The sequence below is a fragment of the Poecilia reticulata genome, chromosome 23, assembly GCF_904066995.2.
Source record: "Poecilia reticulata chromosome 23, P_reticulata-male-v2, whole genome shotgun sequence".
NCBI lineage: Eukaryota > Metazoa > Chordata > Actinopteri > Cyprinodontiformes > Poeciliidae > Poecilia > Poecilia reticulata.
In genome coordinates, this window is record NC_088852.1 from 7283302 (window position 1) to 7306116 (window position 22815).

At 40.5% G+C, this 22815-nt stretch overlaps 1 protein-coding gene across 1 annotated transcript in view; it reads right to left on the reverse strand.

Moving 5' to 3' along the window:
* The window catches only part of snd1 (staphylococcal nuclease and tudor domain containing 1), a 169079-nt gene that overhangs the window by 129593 nt on the left and 16671 nt on the right, over positions 1 to 22815 (reverse strand). Inside the window, exons 10-12 of the mRNA XM_008400601.3 lie at positions 20245 to 20349; positions 9249 to 9350; positions 877 to 977 (exon numbers count right to left, since the gene is read on the reverse strand). Coding sequence (XP_008398823.1) covers positions 877 to 977; positions 9249 to 9350; positions 20245 to 20349 — 308 coding nt within the window. The remainder of the gene's footprint in view (positions 1 to 876; positions 978 to 9248; positions 9351 to 20244; positions 20350 to 22815) is intronic.

Below are 22815 nucleotides of genomic sequence, written 5' to 3' on the forward strand. Positions count from 1 at the left end.
CAGTGGCTACTAGGCCTTTCATGATGGTTTGAGACCATTGTCAAGTATAATAATAGCATCATAGTAACTGAAGTACACCCTATCAAAAATCAATACATTTTAATTTCCAAAGAAAACTTAACACTGGAACTGGAGTCTAAAATAGATATTCAAAACAAAAAACTTAACCAGTAACAACAAATAAAATGGAGACTAAAACCAAACAACTGAAGCCATATATATAGTGGATTATGAAGTCCCTGTAAAGACAATTGACCTGATAAAAATATTAGACTGCCAGTTCTCTGATCATCAAGCCCATTTTAATTTATCGTGTGATTAACTGATTTATGGCCTTTTGCGACAGGCTTAGTGGTGGCAACATCATGCTGTGGGAATGTTTCTTTTCAGCATGGACGTTGAGACACGTCAGCGAGGATACGAAGACGGACACATTAAAACCTCTCTAAACGTGTAGGTCGATTTATGATGAGTGGTTTAGTGCAAAGCAAGTTCATGAGTTCGATCGGCCCAGTCAAAGTCGAGAGATAAATCCATTTGAGATTCAGTTGCATATTCAAGGAAGCACTCCTTTATATGTCCCGCGCTCTTAGAAACAAACCCCACGAAGTTGCAGCTGTAAATGCACAACCGCTTGTCAGACATATGGAAAAATAAATTCCCAACTACCCATCATTCTCCATTTACTTCACAATTATGCACTACTGAAGTCGACCTATATCATAAAATCTCAAGTGAATGCATTGACGCTTGCTGTCCTAACATAAAGCAGCTTTTCCAAGGCAGTGCATTTGCAACAAATACCCCCTTGAATAAATATGAAAAAAAGGGTAGAAAGTAGTTTTGCTCAGCTTGGCAGACTAAATTATTACTTACATTCCTCCGATTGTCACTGTGGCACAGGTGCGCTCTGAGAAGGCAGGTGTTCCTTCTCCTGGACTAGTGGCAGCTCTGATGTAGTCCACTGTGACGTTGACCTGTGGGGGGTGGACACAGGCCAATCAAAAAAAAACAAAAAAAACACGCACACACATCGAGAGTAGTGAGCGGCATCAGTTATCCAATAATTAGCGTGGGGAGTGTTTTCTCTGTGTATGTGGCTCCCTTATTTTTATTTTTTATTTTTTTGTTTGTCCTATTTTTCAAGGTCACCCCCAGTCAGTGTGAATCATGTCAGGCAGCATTGTGGAACTCCCCAGAGGAGTAGTATTAACACACTGAGGGTGTTTGGGACAACACACACACGGACGCGCACACGCGCAGAGCAGCGATGGAACCCAAATGACCCTACACAGTGCGTTCCTAACAAAGCTCCCTGGGGACACACTCCAACCCACTCACCCTGAAGATACAATGTTGTCACTCAGCTGTGTGCATGTGCACATCTCCACAGGCATGTGACAGGGGAAGCCAGTATTGTGGGCCAAACGCATGTAGACAGCGCTAATAGGGAGGGATGCAGGCGCACACACACACGCACACACAGTCAACTGTTTAGGAGCTGCATGTAAAGTGCGTCAGACGAGCAACAAAAAAAAATAAAAATCTGAGGAATCTGGCTGTGCATCGCAGCGTCATTGACTCGGGCGCAGACAACACACACAGGCCTATTACAGGGACATGAAAGAACAACGGCAGCTTGTCAATAGAGCGAAGAGACGAGGACGATGGGAAGAGAGGAGAAAGAGGAAGGAGGTTGCTGAGTGCTGTTTGGCACCAAGAACCATTAGCAATTTCTGAGGAGGAGGGAAATTAAAAGGACTCCAGGGGTGCTTTTCATTAGGCTAGCGCGTCGCCTCTCGCTAACGTCTCTTCCACAACACTTGGCTCCTCCCAGCAAGAATGTGAAAGAGGCGCACTGAAGGATAAAGTAGATTGTTCCCATTTTAAGTGCAATGAAGGGATCTGAAAAATCTCAAGAAATGAATTTCCACGTCTGTGGCAAAGAGAGGATTCAAAGTGGAGCAAGTTATTCCAACACAAAGCAGTGGAGGAGATGTTAGTTGGTCACAGTTAGCTGTGTGGGGAAAACACAAAGATGAAAAAGATCGAGAAGGGAAGAACATAATGGACAAGCTGCATAGCTTAGAAATGATTGCGACAAAATGGAAGAGACAACAAAGAAACTAAAGTTTTCATGAAAAGACTCAAACCCTACTGGGCAAGGACAGAACGCATTACAAACTACCGCCAGCAGAGCCCGATTGGAGAGGTTCTAGGCCCATTTTCCACAGGCCATCTAACAGATCTGTGGATAAGACAAATCCATCCATTAGAACCCCCCCAGAAGAGGGGAAACACAGAGGGAAAAGGCAGTGAATGGATCAGAGAGCCGGAGGAGTGATAAGAACACCAGTCGAGGTGTGAGACTAAATGTGTTTGTTCTGCTAAGGTGATGAAAGGCATAGGAATACTTGGCTGCTTCTGCCAAAGGAATTGAGTATACAACATGTCTGCATGAGTGATAAAGAGCCCCGACAGGTGACCAGCAGGTCAGAAACTCAGAAATCTGATCTTTTTGGAGTCAGTGAATGTCACGCTACACTGTTTTTTAAAAGGTCCCGTAAGTTCAATGAAAGACTTTCAAAGATTGCAATGATTTCAATTTAAGACCTACATAAAACAGGGGGCTAAAAACCTCAATTACCATTTGTTGCTGATTGCCTTTAAACAGAGGGTCGATGTTTTCCCTACATTCAGTTTACCATAACCTTTATGTCAATGTCAATCACAGTTGTCGATGAAAAAGTTTTCAGCCAGCTCCTGAAATCCTTGTCAAGTCTTTTCAAGGAAGAAAAAAATGTGTATTTTTCAGGAACACTTGAATTTTAGGGAATAAATTCCTTTCGACAGGGTTCATTTCTTCTCTGCGTCTGGGATCTTGTCACAGCACATTAATGCTCAAATTCCTCAGTCAGAGCTCTAAATCGCAGTACAAATGAGTGCCATCAGTACATTTAAGAACTGCAGAAGCCAAAAATGTCTTAAACTTACAAGTTTAAGATCCAAATACACAGATTTTATGACCTACTATCGACTTTTATGGCATTTTAAGGCCTTACATTTAGGCCCAACACTTTAAAGTGAGGAACGTGTTACTCAGGGAAGACAGACGAAGTCAGAGGGGAAATGGTAACTTATTTGCTTTTCAGAAAGTGTCCCCTTTGACACATATATGAAGGAGCAACTTTGCCAACTTTGATAGATATCTGGAAGACAATATTTTTCAGCAACATCGGTCCGTTTTATTCTGAATGTTTTGCCCATAATGCTGGGTGGAAAAATGTTGAGCCTGGCAATCTGAGAGTTAAGGGCCACAGTTCTCTGGAGAGATTAGACTAATGCTTACAAGTGCAAATTATGCAAGTTTCTAACAGAAGATGCATAACAGACTAAGAGAAATCCAAAGCAGGTGAAAGCTGCTGATTTTCAGCTGGGAACTGAAGATCAGACAGAGAGTCAACTTGCCTTCGCCTACCTACGTCTATTATCTAAAATAATATTGATATTTTAGATTTACCAGTTCATGTGGTCTTACTACATGAGGCAAGTCGTACAAAGCCTTGTAATGTAAAAGTGAACATGTGCCACATTGTGATTAACAACACTCCAGCCCAGCATGGGTTCCACATGAGTGGTTTCCCCAGACAGGAACGGAGCGAAAGGCTGCTTACCTTGAAAAGTGTGGGAGGTTAAGATTTGCAACCGTCTCCAGCACATTCTATTGAACGACGATCACACGGCTTTCTTTTCTGCTTTAGCCACATTTCAAAACACATCTGACAACAATTAAGCCTCAAAAAACGCATCAAATTGGTGCAGGCCATTTCCAATATACACATCACATTTAAAGGATGATAATGTTCTTGGCAGAAATGATATGGCAACAGATCAGAGGGTACAGGAGAAGAAAAGACCCATGTGCAGGTAAGAGCGGCTATAGTGGAAGCTTTATGGGAGTGTGTTGGATCATCAAAATAAATACTGAAACATCAAAGCTCCCAGATCTGAGGCACCTTCTACACATAGGAACTGATATGGCCGTACTGTATGTTGCATCAGGCAATGAAAAATAATGAGGCAAACACAAAAAAGAGGCAGAGTTGTGATTATTAAAAAAAAGAAAAGAGAAAGAAAAAAAAAGAAAAAGCCGGAAGGAGGACAAAAACACGATCAGAGGCCATCGGGAGGCGAGTGCTTAAGGCTGTGTTTTAGAAGGTTATAATCAGGGCCGGCTATTATTTAATGCAACAAGCAGCTCTGATTCTGGGACAACAAAAATGTGTTGAGGAAAAAGGAGGGATTGGGAGATCTAAAACAGAGCTTCAACTTAGGTTATCGAATATCTAAATCTGCTTGAAACACAATCTAGAATTCGCCCCAGAACCAGCGCCGACTCTCACATTCTGTATATCAAATACCAAACCACGCATAAGACGTTCGCTCACTTATATACCCGCCAATAAGAGGGAAAAACTCTGTTGCTAACAGTGCTACACAAGCAGCTGCATAACAGGAGCCACTTTGAGCATGCAGGATTATCCGAATGTGCTCAACCCTGATAAGTGGCTTAATGCAACATTTCCATTTGACTTTTTTTTTTCTTTTTTTTTTTTTTCTGATGAAGCTGAGACCCAGGCGCGCAAAAAGCACTACTTATAAAGTTAGCCAAATCTAGCTTTTTGGGATTATGTCACCATGCAAGCTCTGCCATTTGAATGCGGGTGGGGATGGATATAAGAAAGCCTGAGACAGACAGAGTTGGAGTGACAGGGAGAAGAGGGAAATAAGGAAATGCCTCACTGCATTTTTTGTAAGGGGATAACTTAGAAAAGGTTTATTGGGCCTAAATATAAGTTATTCAAAGATGGAAAAACGCAGAATGTCTGAAAACACTCTATAGCTATAAAGCTAATGACTGGAAACAACTAGGAAATTTTAATTTCGCTTTTGAAAAGAAAATTTAAAAACTATTTCCGAGTTCTGACAGAATCCGCCCGATAAAAGATGCACACCTGCTAGAATTACGGTGAAGTTCTTTTCAAAGACCATTCCAGGTAGCGGCCCGGCTCTTTTCTGGCTCACAGTTAACTATAGAGTTCTCCTGCCAGGAAATGAAGTAAGGTCTTCTGAATATGGATATTAGATGTGCTTTATAAAAGATCAAATGCACCAAGCTTTCCTTAAAAATAAAAGAAATGGGGAGCATTAATAGGAAAGAAAAAGGAATTAGATGGAGCTCTATTCCCCTAAATCGCAGCAGTGGCATTAGGGCTTTCAGCTTTAGCGTGCTGAGACTGGCAGTTAATGCTCAGTCACGTCCTAGAAGGTGTAGTAGATTAAAAAAAAAAAATAGAAAATCTGCGTGTTCCCTACATTATGAAATATATTTTGTTCTTAGATGGCTAGTAGGCTTCAACTGAGAATGTTTGCAGGTTAAACATTGACGGTAATCTTTGCTGATGTTCTGGTTGAGCCTGATGGTGCAAAAGTAGATTGTTTATCAATTTAAAAATAATAATAATAATAATAATCTACAATTGTAGTCACTTGTGTTGCGGAAGTTAAAAAGTGAACGGAACTGGTTGAAACATCAGCTTACAGCAACCAAAAACAATGACTTTGCTAATAATGAAGCATTCAGACATTCTGCAGTATAATAACTTTTAAAATAAACTAACCAACATTGTGCAATGCCCTGTAAAAGTCACCATTCTCCACAAACCCTTCCATATTTGCTGATCTTACGACTAAAAACCTCCACTGTTTATATTTGCACATGTGAAATGCACTAATCTTCCATTGGTTTAGACTCTAGAGTTTAAATCGAGCAATTTTGATACTTGAGGGCTCTTGAAGATGGAGATGGCCACCTCTGAACTAAACCTTTCTATTGTGGACGTGGCTGTACATTTAGGATTGTTGACCTTCTTTAGCATGAAGAAATTTAGCTGCAATGAATTTCATTTCTGAGGCATTAGGACGAGGAGCTCTGAATATAACTCGACTAACATTTTTCAATTTTGTTTTGTAAAAGCATTTCGGAATTTTGCATCCTTGTCTCTACATCACAATCATGTGATGCATTGTGTTGATCTGTCACAAAGTCCCAGGAAAATAGGAGTTTCACGCTGTAAAATGACAAAATGTGAAATTGTTCACGGCTTCTTGTTCTGAACACTTATGGTAAAATATTTGGATGAACAGCAGGCCACTGTTAATGCCATTACTGACACATAAAGACACGGACCTGTCCTCACACAGTTTATTACTGTTATTATCTGACAATAAAGCAAGTGGGTTGGTTAAATTCCTCTGTTGACATGCAACATGCTTCTGTACACAACAGTGCACCTCGCATTCAAATTGACGAGGCAAATAGGCCGTGGTGGAACAGATTATTATAAAAGAATTTGACGGTTGGGTACTGAACTCAAACATTCACCACAGAGATTTCATTTTATCCTAACTAAATCACTATTGTTGCCAAGGCAGCTAAAGCCCACAGCTTTTTCAGACTTGTGAAATTATTTGAAGGAAAAAAAAAAAAAAAGATACACGGTGACAGAAGGTTCAACTCGGAGCTTTAGCCTTGTATCTTGGCAACAATAAAGGAATGGAAAAGAAGCAACTTCCCAGAGCCCCTTCCTTTTATTGATCTTGCAGGGTAAGAAGTGAGGAAGCTGTGCTGCTGGAAAACGGACAGCAGCTCTCTACTTGAACCGAACTTCACAGTGGATGCCAGCACACTTGGAAGATGAAGCATCAATATTACTCAAATATGGAGGAACATACAGAGATGAGCATAGACGGAGGCTTGAATCTTTGTCAGTTTTGATGTTGAGATTCTAAATCACTGAAAGTAACCATTTGTATTTTTCTTCACTCCGTAATAATATCTCGATACTTTTGCTCAGTGTGAATGAAATGCAAAATGTAATTTAAGGCCAAACATGGAAAATCTTGACATATCTGAAGCGGATGATTGAGATGATAAAATTTAAGGCCCTGCTGGAAACCTGAACATTTATGTGTAAAACAAATTTATTCAGATCGCTAAAGTGCCACAGACTGATTGCACATGACTGCTTTAAACAGTGACCGAAAGTCATGTTTAGAAATTCAAGGAAACACCACCAAGTGAGAAAGAGTTTAAAAGAAAATTAAAAACGTAATTAAAATTTAAAGAAATGTGTCAAAGTTATTCAAAGTAGAATTTGGTTTGCCTTTCTGAGTGGAGGGAAGCTGAAATTAAGGGAAGTGAAATTAATCAAACTTCAATGTACTGCTTTTTTTTATGTCTTCAAAAAAAATGGGGTTAAATTTTGTGGAATGCTAAACATGAAACATAAGTAGATATAAGCCGAAGAGAAGCAACTGGATAGAATGTGAGCAAGACAGAAAATGCTAATTTACCTCCAGTAGTGTGTTTGAGGTTTGCTGTGGTTTTTTTTTTTCATATTAAAAATATAATTCAGGTTGCATTTGCATTCAGGCTACTTCGCGTTAAGACATAATAATCCCTTATAAAAGCAGATGCATATCTCTGAAGACACGAGATGTGCCGGTATGTGCTCACAATTGTTCAGATGTGATTTAATGCATTCCATCGCAAACAGACCCACCGACTCCAGTGAAAACAAGCCAAGTCAACACACTTAAGGAGCTAACTCCTTTTGAAGCAAACAATTATGCGCAGCTCCCAGTACAATAAACAACACAAACGGCAATTTGCTCGAGGCAGCGCTGAACAATTAAGCAGAGTTAACTTTAGAAGCTCGATGAAGTCAAAGCAAGATATATAACAAATTATGCACGAGTTTACAACTTAAAGTTGGAAACGTTAAAACTGTTAATACTTTCCCCTGTCTGTTCGAAGCTGAGTGCTTTTGCTTTTCACAAAGAAAGCTGCGAAATCATCTATAAACATGGCCAGAGAGTATGTAGATTTGTGCAAGTTTTATTTTAACATAAGGTGCCAACAAATCTTGAAGATGCGCACGTAAGACGCAGACATGAACACTGTTTTAATGCGGTAGCTGGTGAATTTATTCACACCCAACACAGGCTGCTGCGTCTCCGTTTCCTAATGCGCACACCCCATTTATTTGGGAACACAAACGCAACAAATAAACAGAATCATTATTTTCGCTTCACTTGATGAAAACCGGCTTTGGGCTGAATTTTCTGTCATTAAAAAAACATTAATGAGGAGGATTAAAATGACTGTGATGAGAAGCTGGGACGGGGATATGAATCTCACTCCCATACAGAGAGCCAGAAGGAACTCTTGTGGCTTTTGACTTTGAGTGGGTGCGTGTTTTTGTTTAACAGCCTCAGTTGTGCTGTTATGAAAGCGCGAGTGAACCGTTTGCTCCATCTACTATCAGGGTTGCTTGAGTCCAGTCATCAATACGCCGCTATTGCACAGTCTCGGTCAAACTGAAGCACAGGCCGAAACTTAAAAGCACTCGGTTTGTTTATGCCAGAACTTAAAAATGTGTTGCAACTTATGCAGATGTTTTTGGAATTCTGAGCGTGATCCTGAACGACTGCTCTGGCCGTCTTCCATCAGGTTTATTTCGATGCTAATCTTCACCACATTTTCTATTTTCGTCCTTTCATAATGCCGTCTGTTTGCATTTGGCGAAAACAAAAAGGAAGAAGTAAGGTTACATGGAAGGTTTTTCCCCAAACACTTTTAGCAACTTTAGGTCAATTTTGGATTCTGTTATTATAATCAGCTTGCATTCATCGGTGGATATATTCATATTTTACACAAGCAGAGCTGGAAATCTGGAGTCCTGCTATGCGTCTGGAGGAGCGTTTAACTCTCTGCTAAGCTCTAACGGGTCAGATGTGAGTAAATCATAGCAGCCCCCCCAGGTGTACAAACCAAGTAGATCAATAGACACAAGAGGGGGAAATCAAGACCGCTTGTTTAAAGGGTGCATCCGGGCCAGCGGTAAGCCCCAGGACATCTACCATGAGCACTTGGTATTCACACTCAGGCGCAGAGGGAAATGGATATCCAGCTCTGAAATACATTTGTCTGTCAATGAAAAAGGTGCAGGGAGCACTTACAGTCATTTTGCGTGGTTTTATCTACAACTATTACGGAATTCAAAGACGCTGATAAAAAGAAATCACACTCATTCATATAGCGGAGAGAACAAAAAAGAAAAGAAAAAGAAAAAGAAATGGCTCGGAGCTTGGAAGAAAAAGAAAAATCAGAGAGAGGTTCTTACCTTTTTACCAATGAGCTTCTTCCTGAGGAACTCCCGGGCCTCGAACATGTACGGGATGTCATACAGAGGACGGAATCGTTTGTCTTTGTCCTTGTTCTTCTCCTGAATACAGATGGAGGGATGGGGAAAGGGTGAGGAGAAAAGGAAAAGACAGAAGAAGAGAAGCTTAACTTACATTCCATGTTTAAAGGTTGATAACTAAGCATGAGCTGCAGGTTTCAGATTATACAACTGACAAACACAAAAGTCAAAGTGGGAGGAAAACAATGCCTGGTTATGAATGCTCCCCCCGCCCAAAAATTTAACAATCTGAAATGTTGGAAATGAATTTGTATGAACCCCCTTTTTCTATGATACCCCAGAATAAAATCCAGTGAACTGCCATCAGAAGTCATCTTTGTTACATCTGGTCGGAACTGGTTCTCTAAAGGCTTGATGAGTTTTACAGAGGTAGGCCAGACATTGAGCGCTCTACAAATAATCTAAAGTGAAATGCTTAAGATGAAACTATATTCATGTGTTACAAAAGACCAGAATTTGTATTAAGAAAACTGCTGTACAAAACACACTCAATCTAATCTGAATGAGTGGGGAAAGACATCAGCATCTAGCTATGCAAAGCTAATATGTTTAAGTGTGTTATCATTAGTGACAAAATGAAAAAAGTTCAAAGTAATGGATTTTTAAGCGCTTAACATGCAACTAAATACAGTAGAAACGGTCTACTTCAACCCATACAAAAACACCCAAAAGGTTTATTGCTTTTAGTTTGTTTACCCTGCTCTGTTTCTATCCATTTTGGCAGACACAAGACCCTGTACCCAATGAAATATTCAAGTGCGAATGGCAAACACATATTTGCCCAAACAGGCACACCTTCCCTGCTCTCGATACAACGATATCACGGACACAGATGGACGGGCGAGGCGGAAACTCTGCATGTTAAAAACGGATGCACGGCAACAAGGCGGTACTCCAACTGCCGATGTAACGTACGCAGCCGCACACAAAAGAACTCCACTCCAAAACTCTCCGCTACCCTCTTAGAAAAGACCACAAATGGAACTTATTTGCATTTTCAAAGAAAGCCAAGAAACCCGTCGCTCCTTCAGCAAAAAATACCAGCAGGCACAAAGAGTGACAGGTGTCTTTTTGCTGGAGCATAATAAATTAAATAACCAGGAGGCAACTGGAAATTAAACTACACCCCCTGTCAGGAAAAGCTACACTATGAATGACAATACCAGCATGCTCCCCTTCCTGAATCTCCAGTACAGCGCTATTGTGGTTTAATCATTTTTCAAAAAGTATAATCGGTCTTTAAACAAAACACACACGGAGCAAGTTTGTTCCTCGTCTCCTCTTGACTTAAATACCTTTTATTCATGTTTAATGACTACAGCTGTTCCGAGCTCTGAGGTGGGGCACAAACAGATGTGCAGAGAAGCGGTTCTGGTTGATTTGACTAGATCATCTTCCTCAGGGCTCAACAACTGTCATTTCATACAAGCTCCGGCAACCGATGGTTTGGAAGTCATTTCCTATAAGCAGCTTATAGTCCTCCATTGCGATTGTGCTTATGTCACTAATAAATATCTCTCAGAATGAGGTCGCTCACAATTATGGACTGATCAGGGGTCAGACATTCCTAAGAGATGATGAGACGCACAAAGGAAACTAACATCAAGTATCTAGAGAAAAACAAGAAAAAAATAAGTCTTGAGGCTTTTAAAGGTAACTTATAATTAAAAATATCAAACTGCTGAGGAAAAATAAGCCAATATATGTCATAAAAAGATGACAAAGGTGGAAAATCAATTACATTTTTCATCCGTCTCACTTATTATGACAAAAAGACATTTGAAAAGGAGTGTGGAGACTTTTTGTATTCCCTCTGCATGGGTACAACATTGACAAAAACAAAAAGCTGCGAAAAACGGAAAGGCAACATGACAGAAAGAAATGTGGGGCAAACTGACACGGAGACGGGGATAAAAAAAAAAGAAGGGGGAAAAAAAGGAGATGCGTCTGGATGTATAAATGTTTAGGGATCAATTACTGTCTTCAAGTGGAAATTGGTGGGAGATGAACTCTAAAAGGAAGCATTTGATTGGCACAAATCTTCCTATGATGCTTTGTCACTCGATGTGGCAAAGCTGCAAAAGAGTAGAATTATGTTACTGGCCTTTGCTGGCTTTATTAAATTATGAGATAAATGTGTTTGTGCTTTCCTTATTTAATCAGCTCCTTACTATCCTCTTTCTCGAGCTGAATCAGCTAAATGTAAATTCCCAGAGCTGCTCTTGCACATACCGAGTGGAAATCCCTCAACGTTCAGCCAAAAGGTGATTCAGAAAGTCAGTTTCAGAGAGTTCAGGGGTGAGCAAATTCAATCCTCCAGGGCAGGTGTGCTAGGTGTTTGCGATATGTTCCTGCTTAAACATGTCTGACCTAAATGAAAGAGTGATTAGCAGGTTCCCGCAACTCTCTTTGTGACCCGCTGGTGAGATACCACTATTTAACTCAGGAGATTTGGAGCAGAAAGACCAAAATTTAAACCAGCTTCAATTCATTATTGTATATATTTGACAAAAGGACAATACAATAGTAGTATTTCTACAAAAAAGGAGAATAGAATCTAAACAGAAGTGGTGAATCTAAAAAAATAACTTTCAGTTAATAGGCTGTAGAAAGACAATTGAATCACTGAAAGAGTGTAAATGTCAGCATTGTGTTCCAATTAGAGAAGTGCAAAAGGAGTGGAGCATTCAAAAAAATAAAATCTATGATGTACACAAGATAAAACAGTGACAGAAGCAAGGTCAAAGTGACAAAGCTCTGCCATTAGGAGATGCCAACAGAAAGTAGGGCTTAATGAAACATCTTGCATCCTTGGTTAAATGCAATTCAAATGATCTGAAAAACAAACATGCCTTCTTTTCCCAGTCAAAAAGAAAAAAAAAAAAAGACTCCCCCACATTGATAAAGTGAAAAATATTGTGACTAGTCTAATTATTTTGCCGTGGAGCCACATTCGGCTTCATTCGCCGGATAAACTGACAACATCAGCGTCATTAAATTACTCCAGACAACCTCTCCGTACCGTCGTCCATAAACTGTTATTATGCAGCAGCGGTAAGGTTACAGATAGAGGAGAGAGTCGCAGCTAAGTCTCAGCCGTAACCCAATAAAAACTGTTCCCGCTCGCTATCCTCAGGGGGAGTTTTGTTCTATTTGGGGTGAATTCCCTTCATTCTATATTACCGGCTAGGGCTCGGGAATCATCTTTGACTACTGCAGAGGCATGGTGCATGCTGGATCGTACAGTGTCGCAGGGCTGCAGGGTCTGAGGCTGCGAATGTGTGGATGCTACCGCTGGAAGCATTTTTATGCTTCTAAAACATCAAGAGCAAAATCATGACTCAGGAGAATGTCATTTCCTGATGTTGGGGGAGTATACAGTAGTAGGCCTCAATTTTGCATTTAGCTGATTGAGTGGAGTGTTGTTTGTGCATAACTACTCTTTTGGGGAGGAGAGGGAGAAATAAATAAATAAAACACTCTGCATGCATGCGTCTCAAACAATGAGGGCATTATTTTTTGATAACACAAAGCTCTGGGAGTCTTAGACAAACACTCAACACTTACTGTTGTGTGCTTAACAACATGAATCAAACGTCCGTGCATAAACGTTAAATGGCTTCAGAGTTTGGGGGTTATGAAGGATGTAGCCCAAGAGAAAAAGAAAACTTTATTTTTGTTTTTAAAGCTGGACGATATTTTAGAATAAGTGGAACTAAAGTTATCCAGCAGATCAGGCATTATATTTTATTACAAGTAATGGTGTTAAGACCCACCAGGCTTTATTTATCAAAACATACGATATGAGTTATACAAAAAAAATAAAAAATCCAACTATCGATGTGTGTGCAGGTTGAATGTATTCATTTTTATTATTGAATCATTCAAATATCAAAGCATTTAATAGTCATTAAATGCTATGACATTGAAAACCAAAGGTCAAAGATGATGGGAAACATTTTTATAGGCTTTTATCAGCCGGCAAACTGGCAGTGCACAGCAACATGAGTTGATTGAGAACGCTCTCTCTCTCTCTCTCTCTCTCTCTCAAGCAGCAATTACCAGCGCATTCAGGCAGGCAGCATAAAGAGAATGCAAGAAACGTAAGCAGCCCAACAGCGTTTCCAGGTTTCTCCAACGATAATATATTTATTTATATATGTTAAATAAATTGGACGGTTAGCACAATCATTCTGTAAAAGGGAGATTTCAGATAATCAGCATCAAAATTGCTCAGATTGCATAAAAGCTAAACTTTGGTGGCTACTCTGAGTAAGAGGAAAAGCTCAGGAGGGCACGACACGGCAGACATTCCCATTAAGGAATGAAGGTGGTTATACAGAGTTGCCAATCTAATCTATATCAAAGTATCTGACTGAGACTCTGTATCAGTAATTGCTTATTCCAAAATGACCGACTCATTTTGAAGATAGGAAATCCTGACATCTCTTGTATCTACAACTTAAAAAAAACAAAAACAAGTTGCTTCCTCTCGTAATTCAACGGACTCTCAGAGAGGCGCAGATGTTAACTGTTCATCAAATCTGAGCACACAATAGTGTGGAGAGAAGGTCCGTCTTTGGGGAAAGATACTAACCAGTTTGTAAAATATCTAATGGAAAAATAAATCAATGATTTCACCCTTCTTCCCCCCTTTCTAATACAAGTAACCTCGTTTAGCTAGGAGTGCAGCTAGATCGCTCATAGCTATTGCACCCTGTTTGACATATATGCCACATTTCTAAAGATAGGAATGCAACAAACGGTGAGGAAAATAATCACAACACCATTCTGGAAGAATTTCAGAACTCACAAGAAAAAAAGAAAAAAAAACACAAATGTTTGAGATTTGACATGTCTCCAACATACCAATACAAGTACCTTTGTGCCTGATACCAATACACAAGGGTACCTGTGTTATCCTGCATGTTATTGTAAATGCCAGACACCTGCAAAGTCTCAACAAAACTTCCATCAAACTCCATTAACTGCTGGTAATGCCATCCAAGATGTCTAGCAGGCACCCCGTGTCTGGTGACCTTTACTTAGTGTTTGACTGGCTTTTGACGTTTGCTCAAATCTATACTTTCCTGCAATTTAAAAGCACTTGTGCTCGATATTTCCATGGCATTTTCAGCCACTTTATCGTTCCGTTCAACCAGTGATCAAGTGGGGAAATTTCTCGTACTCTTCTTCAAAACGTTTTTAACCAACGTTTTATTTCTTACATTAATACTCCTGTGTGTGTGCTCCAGTTTCTTTCCACTAAAAGCCATACTCAAAACCCCACATCAGGGGTTTTGAGTATTCTAATGCAGCAATTTGTATATTGTCCACTCAAGCAACAGCCCAAACAAAACAGCAGGCCAAGTCTTAGCAATTTCAACTGCTAAGCAGGAACATGCTGCCCGTCAGTGAGAAGGAGGCACAATTGCTACCAATTTGTCTTACTTTGCCAGTTCTGCACCACTGTGTCATGAAATGGGTAACCCTCCTCTGTTGTCAATGACTGTGCTCCAAAACATTAATGTCAAAATCAGAACACTGACAACATTTTCATGGAGCATTTTATCTCTACTTCACCAGATGAGAATGTTTTAGCATTAATATCTCCAGTTATCCTAAAACAAACTTTTATCCTTGCAGCAAAACGATCTTAAGTGTAAATCCTGGATTGAGGTCTTTCTGTGTAAAGCTTAATGTTCTCACTATGTACCCTAGCAAAGTCAATTTAATTGGTAAATCAAAATTGCCCTTTTGCGTGACTGAGTGTGTGTTGTGCGTCTGTGTTGAACTAGAAAAAAATAATTTTGCTACAACATGCACAGCAAATTTAAATGTAATTGTGTGAAATGTTTAATAATGTCCAATCATGTTTTTATTTTTGTTTGGTTAGTAATAAATCCAATAGGCTTTTTGATATGTGTTAGAATAGCAGTGTTAGTTCAAAACCAATTATAAAACTGCAGCTTCTTCAGACAATGACATAACAAATGCTACTGTTTTCTCGGTTGTTTGTAATGTCTCTGATTATGCAAGTTCTGATGTGAACTAATGCACCATGCTGAGAGGGGGCTGTGAAAATATAAAAATAAAGTGTGGACTGGTTGTCCACTTGTAGCTGTGGCACCACACACTTAGTGAAAGCAATAAGAAACATGCTAGAATCAAGTATTCAACATTTGTTGAGAAGGACAAACACCACAAATAGAAATAAATATTAATCTCATATTTAGCTAGTAGATTCTTATTTAAAATCTGGATGCAAATTACTGTCTTTTTGTTACTGTTTGATAAGTCGTGTGCTGATAATGATCAGTCGTAACATTGAAAACTTTTTGGGCTACATAAATGTCAAGACCTTTTGTATCCGTTTACATTTTATCACTTTGAAACCAAGAAATGTTGAATTTATCTGGAAGTTTATCTAACAGACCAACACAGAAAACAGATGCATAGTTCATAAATTCTAAATGAAAACCATAAAAATGTGGCATGTCTTTGCGTTTACCCCCCTTAAATGAAATGTAAAGGAAAAGTCATAGAACGAGTAAATGAAGTCTAAATGTGTGTACATGATGGACATGGACAGCAGATACTGAGGTAAGTAATTGTTTAAACAATATTTAGTTGGTATTAAGGAGCCTAAACCTTGCTAAAACGTACCATTCCACAACACTGCACCACCAGCAGCAGCCAAACGTAGTTATACAACACAAGATGGATCCATGCTTTCATATCATTTATGCCTAATTCCTACTCTACCATCTGAATGTTTCAAGATTGGGACTAGGCTATATTGTTCCCCATTCTTTAGTTGACCAGTGTGAGCTGCAGTGTGCGTTTCCTGTTCTCGGCTGACAGGGTAGACACCGGGTGGCCACTGTGTTTCAAAGTTCGACGTGTTTTGCGCTTAGTGCTGCCGGTGCCTTTCTGGGACCATTTCGAACCGGTCAATAAGTAATCGCCTTTCCCTCTTACTCTGATGCCATGCTTGAATTAAAGCAAATTGTCTTCACGTCCAGGTGCCAAACTGCATTGACTGGCTGATATGCCGTTTGTGTGGGGAAAAAATAGCAACTGAAAAGGTGTACCTAATAAAGCGGCCAGTAAATTAACACCCGCTCAAGCGACACGGTGTTCCGAGGGGAGAGCTGCAGAGAGGCTAGACGAGTAGGCAGAGCTATACGGTGCAGCACTGGGATGAGCCAGTCTTATGTAAGAACAGCAAGGTGACTGCTCCGTTTCGTCTGTTAGCGCCACTAAACTCTACTTAAACCACAAGACGTGAAAACACCCAAAAAACACTCGAGATTTTATGGACACAGAGTAAAGGCACACGCACATTAATACGAGTGTGAGTGGGTGTAACAGCGAGCTACTCAAAGGCATACACCCAGCTTGTACTACTGCAAATGTGAATAAAATTTTTTTTTTAAACACAAAGAAAAATGACGACTTCAACTCTCAAGTTAAAAATATCTCACAATCGAAGATATACCATTATGGTAACGGGGGGGTAAAAAAAAAAAAAGACAGAGGATAAAGAGAGATGAGAGCGAGTGAGGACACTAGTGTCCCATGTTTTCCTGCAGGCACACACCATTGGTCCACTAATCTGTCAGTCTGAGCACAATTAGTATAGTCATGAGAGGGAAGGGGAGAGTTGTGGTGTTGGGAGACTAAAACGAACCAGAGGAGACGGGGAGTGGAGAGGGGCTTGGCAGGACCTGTCACAGTTCATCAGTGCACTGGTACATTGCATCTGGCCTGCATACTACTAACCACACACACACACACACACACACATCCAGCCAAAAACAACTGGCACAAGAAATCCCTGGAGACATCCAAACATATCTGCATATATTCATAAACAGTATATTAACTAAATTCTCACATTTTTAATTCTCTGAGCAGTTTTACTTATTTCTTTTGTTTTGTCCATTTATTAGCTAGAACGCACACAACTGAAATGTCTTTATAAACACAGAAACTGTACAGCTTGTCTGCTGAGCCCATCTTTGCGTATGGTCTGACGCCAATTTTCAAGATGTTTCCTGACAAAGCCTAACCAAGCTTAAACAGCCACGTCTGCGTGTGTCTGTGTGTGTGTGCGTGCGTGTGTGTGTGTGTGAAAACAGTGCTTCAAACCGTAACAATGTCTTTACGTCCATCTGCTGCACTGTAAGGAAGAAACTGCCTCGCTCATGACAATGTTAGCCAACATGATGTCGGTGCGTGAAGCGCCTCTGGCTGAAAGATACCTGCTGTGACCTCCTCTTGTCTTGACCTTAAGATGAGAGTCACCCCCACGGCTGAAAAGCCAACAAAAATACAGCTATTACAACCTGACACTCACTAGGCCCAACCCTCAGCTTCCGGCTAAACACGGCGCACGTTTTCGTCTCTCTGCGGATACTTTGCGGATGATTTGGAGATGCTTTACAATTATTTTATTGGCTATCAAAACCACTCATGCAGCGGTAATAAAAGGAAGATTACACTGTCCACCATGGCCTCTGGTAACTGAAGGAGAAACATTACATCTGCATCTGTAAAGGTGAGCGGACAGGGTATGAAATTAAGCTCGTATCCAGCAACGGCTTACTTAATTTAGTGGCCAGGCACAGACCGCGCTACGAAATGACACTGGACAGAAAACTGCCTTTTGCTTGAATGCAAAAAAGGGTGCTCTGTTAAAGTTGCCAGCATTTTGTCATGTTAAAGCTTCAAACTGCAATGTTTTTATTTGAATTTGCCGTCTTCCTGCAACAGCAACTGTTTGTACTGGATTTTATCTGGGGCGTCAGAGTAGAGGGGGACTGGGTGGAACAACCTGTCGAGCTTTACAGATTAAAACGAGAACGCTACCATGTACCCATTTTGCCTCTGCACTGCAATGATGTGTTGCTTTGCAGTAATCCCACAACAAAGAAAATAATAGCCGTGACATAAAACGTACCAAAACAATGTTAAATGGTATGAAAACTTTTGCAAGGCACTGTATTTTGCTTGGTTAAAAGAAATTTCAGGAAAGCTCCAGTTAAAAGGTCTCATCTGCAAACCTATCATAACTCTGCACTGCTGCCATAGCGACAACACTCAAAGCTGAGCCAACAGCAGTACAGACAGGCAGGGAGCTCTTTAGCTCAGACAAAAATAACTAGCTAACAAACAACACCAGCAGTAGCACCATGTACAACCCTTGTTAAAAAAAACAACACTAAAGGCTGCAACATTTTATGCACAATGTAAGATCTAAAAAGGGAACACACATCTGCAGTCATAACAGTGACTAAATCGGAATAAATTCACATGTAAACAAAAAACTGCAAAGCATTCCAGTATGCATCTGTTTGCTTTATCGCTATTTAATCGGATAAAAATGCAATCAGGTGCCTTAATGACCGTCTGCATATTTGGAAATTACATTTTCATTGCAGGATTAGTCTTATTTATATCCGTGCAGCAGTCTGATGAAACAAAGCCACGCAAATAAATATGCATGAGGTGAAATAATAGCAGAACACAAGTGTTCCAGTGTCACAGCAATACAATACACACATCAGATTCACATCTGGGCTCCCCTCTCCGGAGCTCCCTGCAACATACGACAGTGTAATGAAGCACAAAACACATACTGCTGAAGCATCTGGCGCAGGAAAAGACGGAGTGACAGACAGCATAAAGAGTAACACTGAGAACCGGAAAAATGTGAGGACAAGCGGTGAGCTCTGAGGAATAAGAGAGAAAGACTAAACAGGGAGAAATTTTTTTGTTTTTTTTTTTACCCAAAAGCTTGTCACAACCACAGAGAGATAAAGAATTAACACAGAAAAGGGGCAGTGGTGCAGGTCAACATCCTAACTGCAGTGTGCATGCCCTGGGGAGAAAGGATTGGAGAAAGTGACAGTGAAGAAGAGAGAAAAGAAAAACAGATGAAAGGCAAGGGAAGATACAAAGCAGCATCTTAATGATTAGAGGCACCAACAATGGCAGTGAAGAAAGCGAGAAAGAAGGAGTAGTAATGAGGGCGGGATATAAAAACCAAAAGGGCAACAATAAAAAAATAAAAACTTTAAAAAAAAAAGCTGGAGGGAATAAAAAATGAAAAGGAAACAACATAGAATAGGAGGAGGAACTTAAAAACAATTAAAATACACACACACAAAACAAGAGTTCTGACAGATGTTGTGCAAGCTGACTTTTACAACAGGAGCGGCAGAAACAAGAAGCATGACTTCCTCATTAATTAATACCACACTAAACATAGCATCAACTGATTTTAAATATGCATAACATTTGCACCTTTTTCCAGGTGCCGCTGATCGCTTTCTAAGTAAACATGCTGCTAATGAAGTCTCTAAGTCAAAAAGGGATTCAGAGATTTTACTCTAAAGTCTTGACAGAAGCTCAGTTCGAAGGGGAAATAATACAAAAATAAAAAAATAGACGGATGATCAAGAGACATCCCACACATCTGTGTCTCGACATCACTGCATAGACACAGCTTTTTCCATCTGTGTCAATAAATATGCATTCCCCAGCGTCACATGGTCAGTGGTATGGGCCCGTGTACGAGTGTTTTCACAGTCCAGAGCGGATTCGAAGGAAAGATGTAGAGTGTGGTAGGAAAAAAAAAATAAAAAATCGATTAGCCTCACTCTCTGCAGTGCTGCAACCACTGGGTGTGTGCAAGTGTTTTACATGTGTCCCAACTTAGGGCGCCACCAAGTGGTCAAAATTAATATCAATTATTTGTAGATGGAGAATCCCCACGTGAAAGAAAGGGGGGAATCGAGAGACAAACGGCTCTGAATGAGGATATTATTGACTGTATATTAAAAACTGGAAAGCATCAAGTCAGTGTGTAAAGGTGATCATATGTCCAGTCTGACAGGTTTCTCTGTACCTCTCCCTCGTTCCTCGGAGGGCGAATACTGGACAGATGGATGGTTTTGTATTCTCCAGAGTTGAGCTTGACCACCAGGGCGTCAGCATTGACCACCTGCATCACCTGCAATGACAAAAGGCAATACTTGTCAAAACAAACTCAGGATGCCGTATTAGCTGCCAAGTCTCGGAAGCACCAATAAGAACCTAAGAAAGTTTTTTTTTTTTTAAACCCTGCTTCATCTCAAATACATTTACACACTCTTTGGGGTCATCACAGGCCTGCATTGAAGGGAAGTGGAGGAGCGCAAACACAAGCAGTGCATTCTGCTGAGTGAGTGAGCAGATAGTCTGAAAGAAAAATGGGAAGTGAAGGAGCACGAAAAGGATAAATGGAGAGGAAGAGATTCAGTCCAAAGTAGGAGGAGGACAACAGTGTGGCTAGATCGTGAGCAGAAGGCACCGAAAGTGAGTTAAGATGGAGTGAAGTCCTGACTGACTAAGTGAGCTAAGGCCTCCCAGCAGGGCAGCGAGGTTTAGAGGACAGGACGAGGACGTTCGCTTATCTAGGGGATTGGAAGCAGGGAGGGTTGATGAGGAGACAGAGTGAAAGAGAAAAAACGGCTTAAAAAGAAACAAACATCCTCTGGAAGATGGACAGGCTTAAAGATGTTTGCAAGAGTAACCATGGTGCCTTTCAAAAGTATTCATAGTCTTTAGACTTATTCACATTTTGTTGCATTGCAACCTCAAATTTACCCATTTTACAGGGATTTATGATTAACTAGAAAAAAGAATCCCAGTGGACAGGAAGATGTTCATCACTTTACAGGAACACTTTACTCTGGTTGTTATCTGACCCAGTCTGAAATCTTCTTTCTTAAATTATGTTGTTTGTTCAGTAAAGGTCTCTAAGAAACCATTGAGGTCATCACAGAACAGCTCGGGTGGACCCTGTGTACTAGTTAGGTCATTTGTAGGGACAATAGACTCCATTCCATTACAGTAAGCCTCAACAGGGAATCATAAATAGGTTCAATTAACAAATCTTATAAACCAGGGTATCTACAGATTTCAGCAAATCAAATTTAAGGGTTTTTCAGTGCCACCTTGAATTAAATGTAAGAGCAAAAAACCTATAAATACAAGAGATGATTGGGGGATCTTGCTGAATTACGACTTGGCAAAAGAAGCGAGCCAGTGGCAAAAAAACATGATAAATGCAGAAAAGCTGTCTAGCTGGTTAACAAAGATATATTAGCAGCTAGTTAGCGGAAGAAGAAAGAAGTCAGAGTGCGACTCAAACTTCTGACAGAATATACCTTTGAGAAATGTATTCATATAAATGTTTTTATTTAATACATTATAAGGCCTTCATTTTAACTACATAAATGCAAGACTTTAAGACTTAAGGAAATGCAGACACCCTATAAACTATGTTGGGGGTAAGAAAAAAAAAAGATTTCCAACTCAACCCACTCTATAAATGTGCTTTTTCATGTAACAAGACAGATTGGGGGTACAATGTGATTGAGATGGAAACGGCATCCAAACCCTGAGCCTTTAAGTAGGTCACTTGCTGGAGACTGAGAAATCAATCGCTCTACACATGTTGCCACCCACTCTTCCTTTAAATGGCCTCACTCATCATCAGCCTAACTGCAGCTCAAGAGTAGGTTGCGCTCAGGTTAAAGTCTGCAAATTGAAAGATGCAGCTTTGAGCCATGCGTCGACTGGAGTTCGGGCCATGTGGTTGGTTGGTTGTGTGTGTGTGTGTGTGTGTGTGTGTGTGTGATAGTAGTGGTAATTAAAAAGACTGTTTGAAAGAGAAAAAAAAAAAGTTAAGGTTCCTCAACACAAATTTCAGACACGGATCCAGGTGTGTCAGACTCATCAAGAAATTCATTATTCTGCAGAAGCAAATAAGACCGCCTTTGCATTTGCCACCAGAGAACAGAAATTAGACCAACCCACATGCTAAATAGGCTGCCCACAACAGCAGCCAAAATACATCATACACTAATCACTGAGCTGAGTGGGAGAGATCCAGAGACACAGGGAGCAGAAGGGAGAGAGACTGGGAAGGGGGAGAGGAGGTGCAATGAGTAAATGCAAGGGTTGGGGGGGTGGCTGTAGGGGTGGGGGGGTGCATGCAATCACACAGCGACACACACACCAGCCTTACACTGTAACAAGGTCATTTTGAGGCCTGCCCAAGCAAGCAAAGTGCAAGAGAGAGAATGTGGCAGGAACAGAATAAAAACGGTTTAGCTTTTACTGCCTAATTATCGGTCCGAGAGCGTGAGATGAGAGACTTGAAATAGGAAGCTGCTGGGGTGTACCAGAGGGAGGAGGGGTTGACAGGGTGGGGGTTGGGGGGATGGACAAATCAACACGCACGTGAAGACCGAGCGAGCCAGGGAGACGGAGTGTAATCTCAGTGCAAATATCACAGGCACAGAGACAGAGGAAAAGATGGTGAATAGATAGGAAAATGGAGCAGAAAGTTGTTGCCATGAGGGCCGAGAAGACAAATAGGCTGCCAGCATGACTCACTTGTCTAATCTGATGCTAGAGGTGGAGATCTACT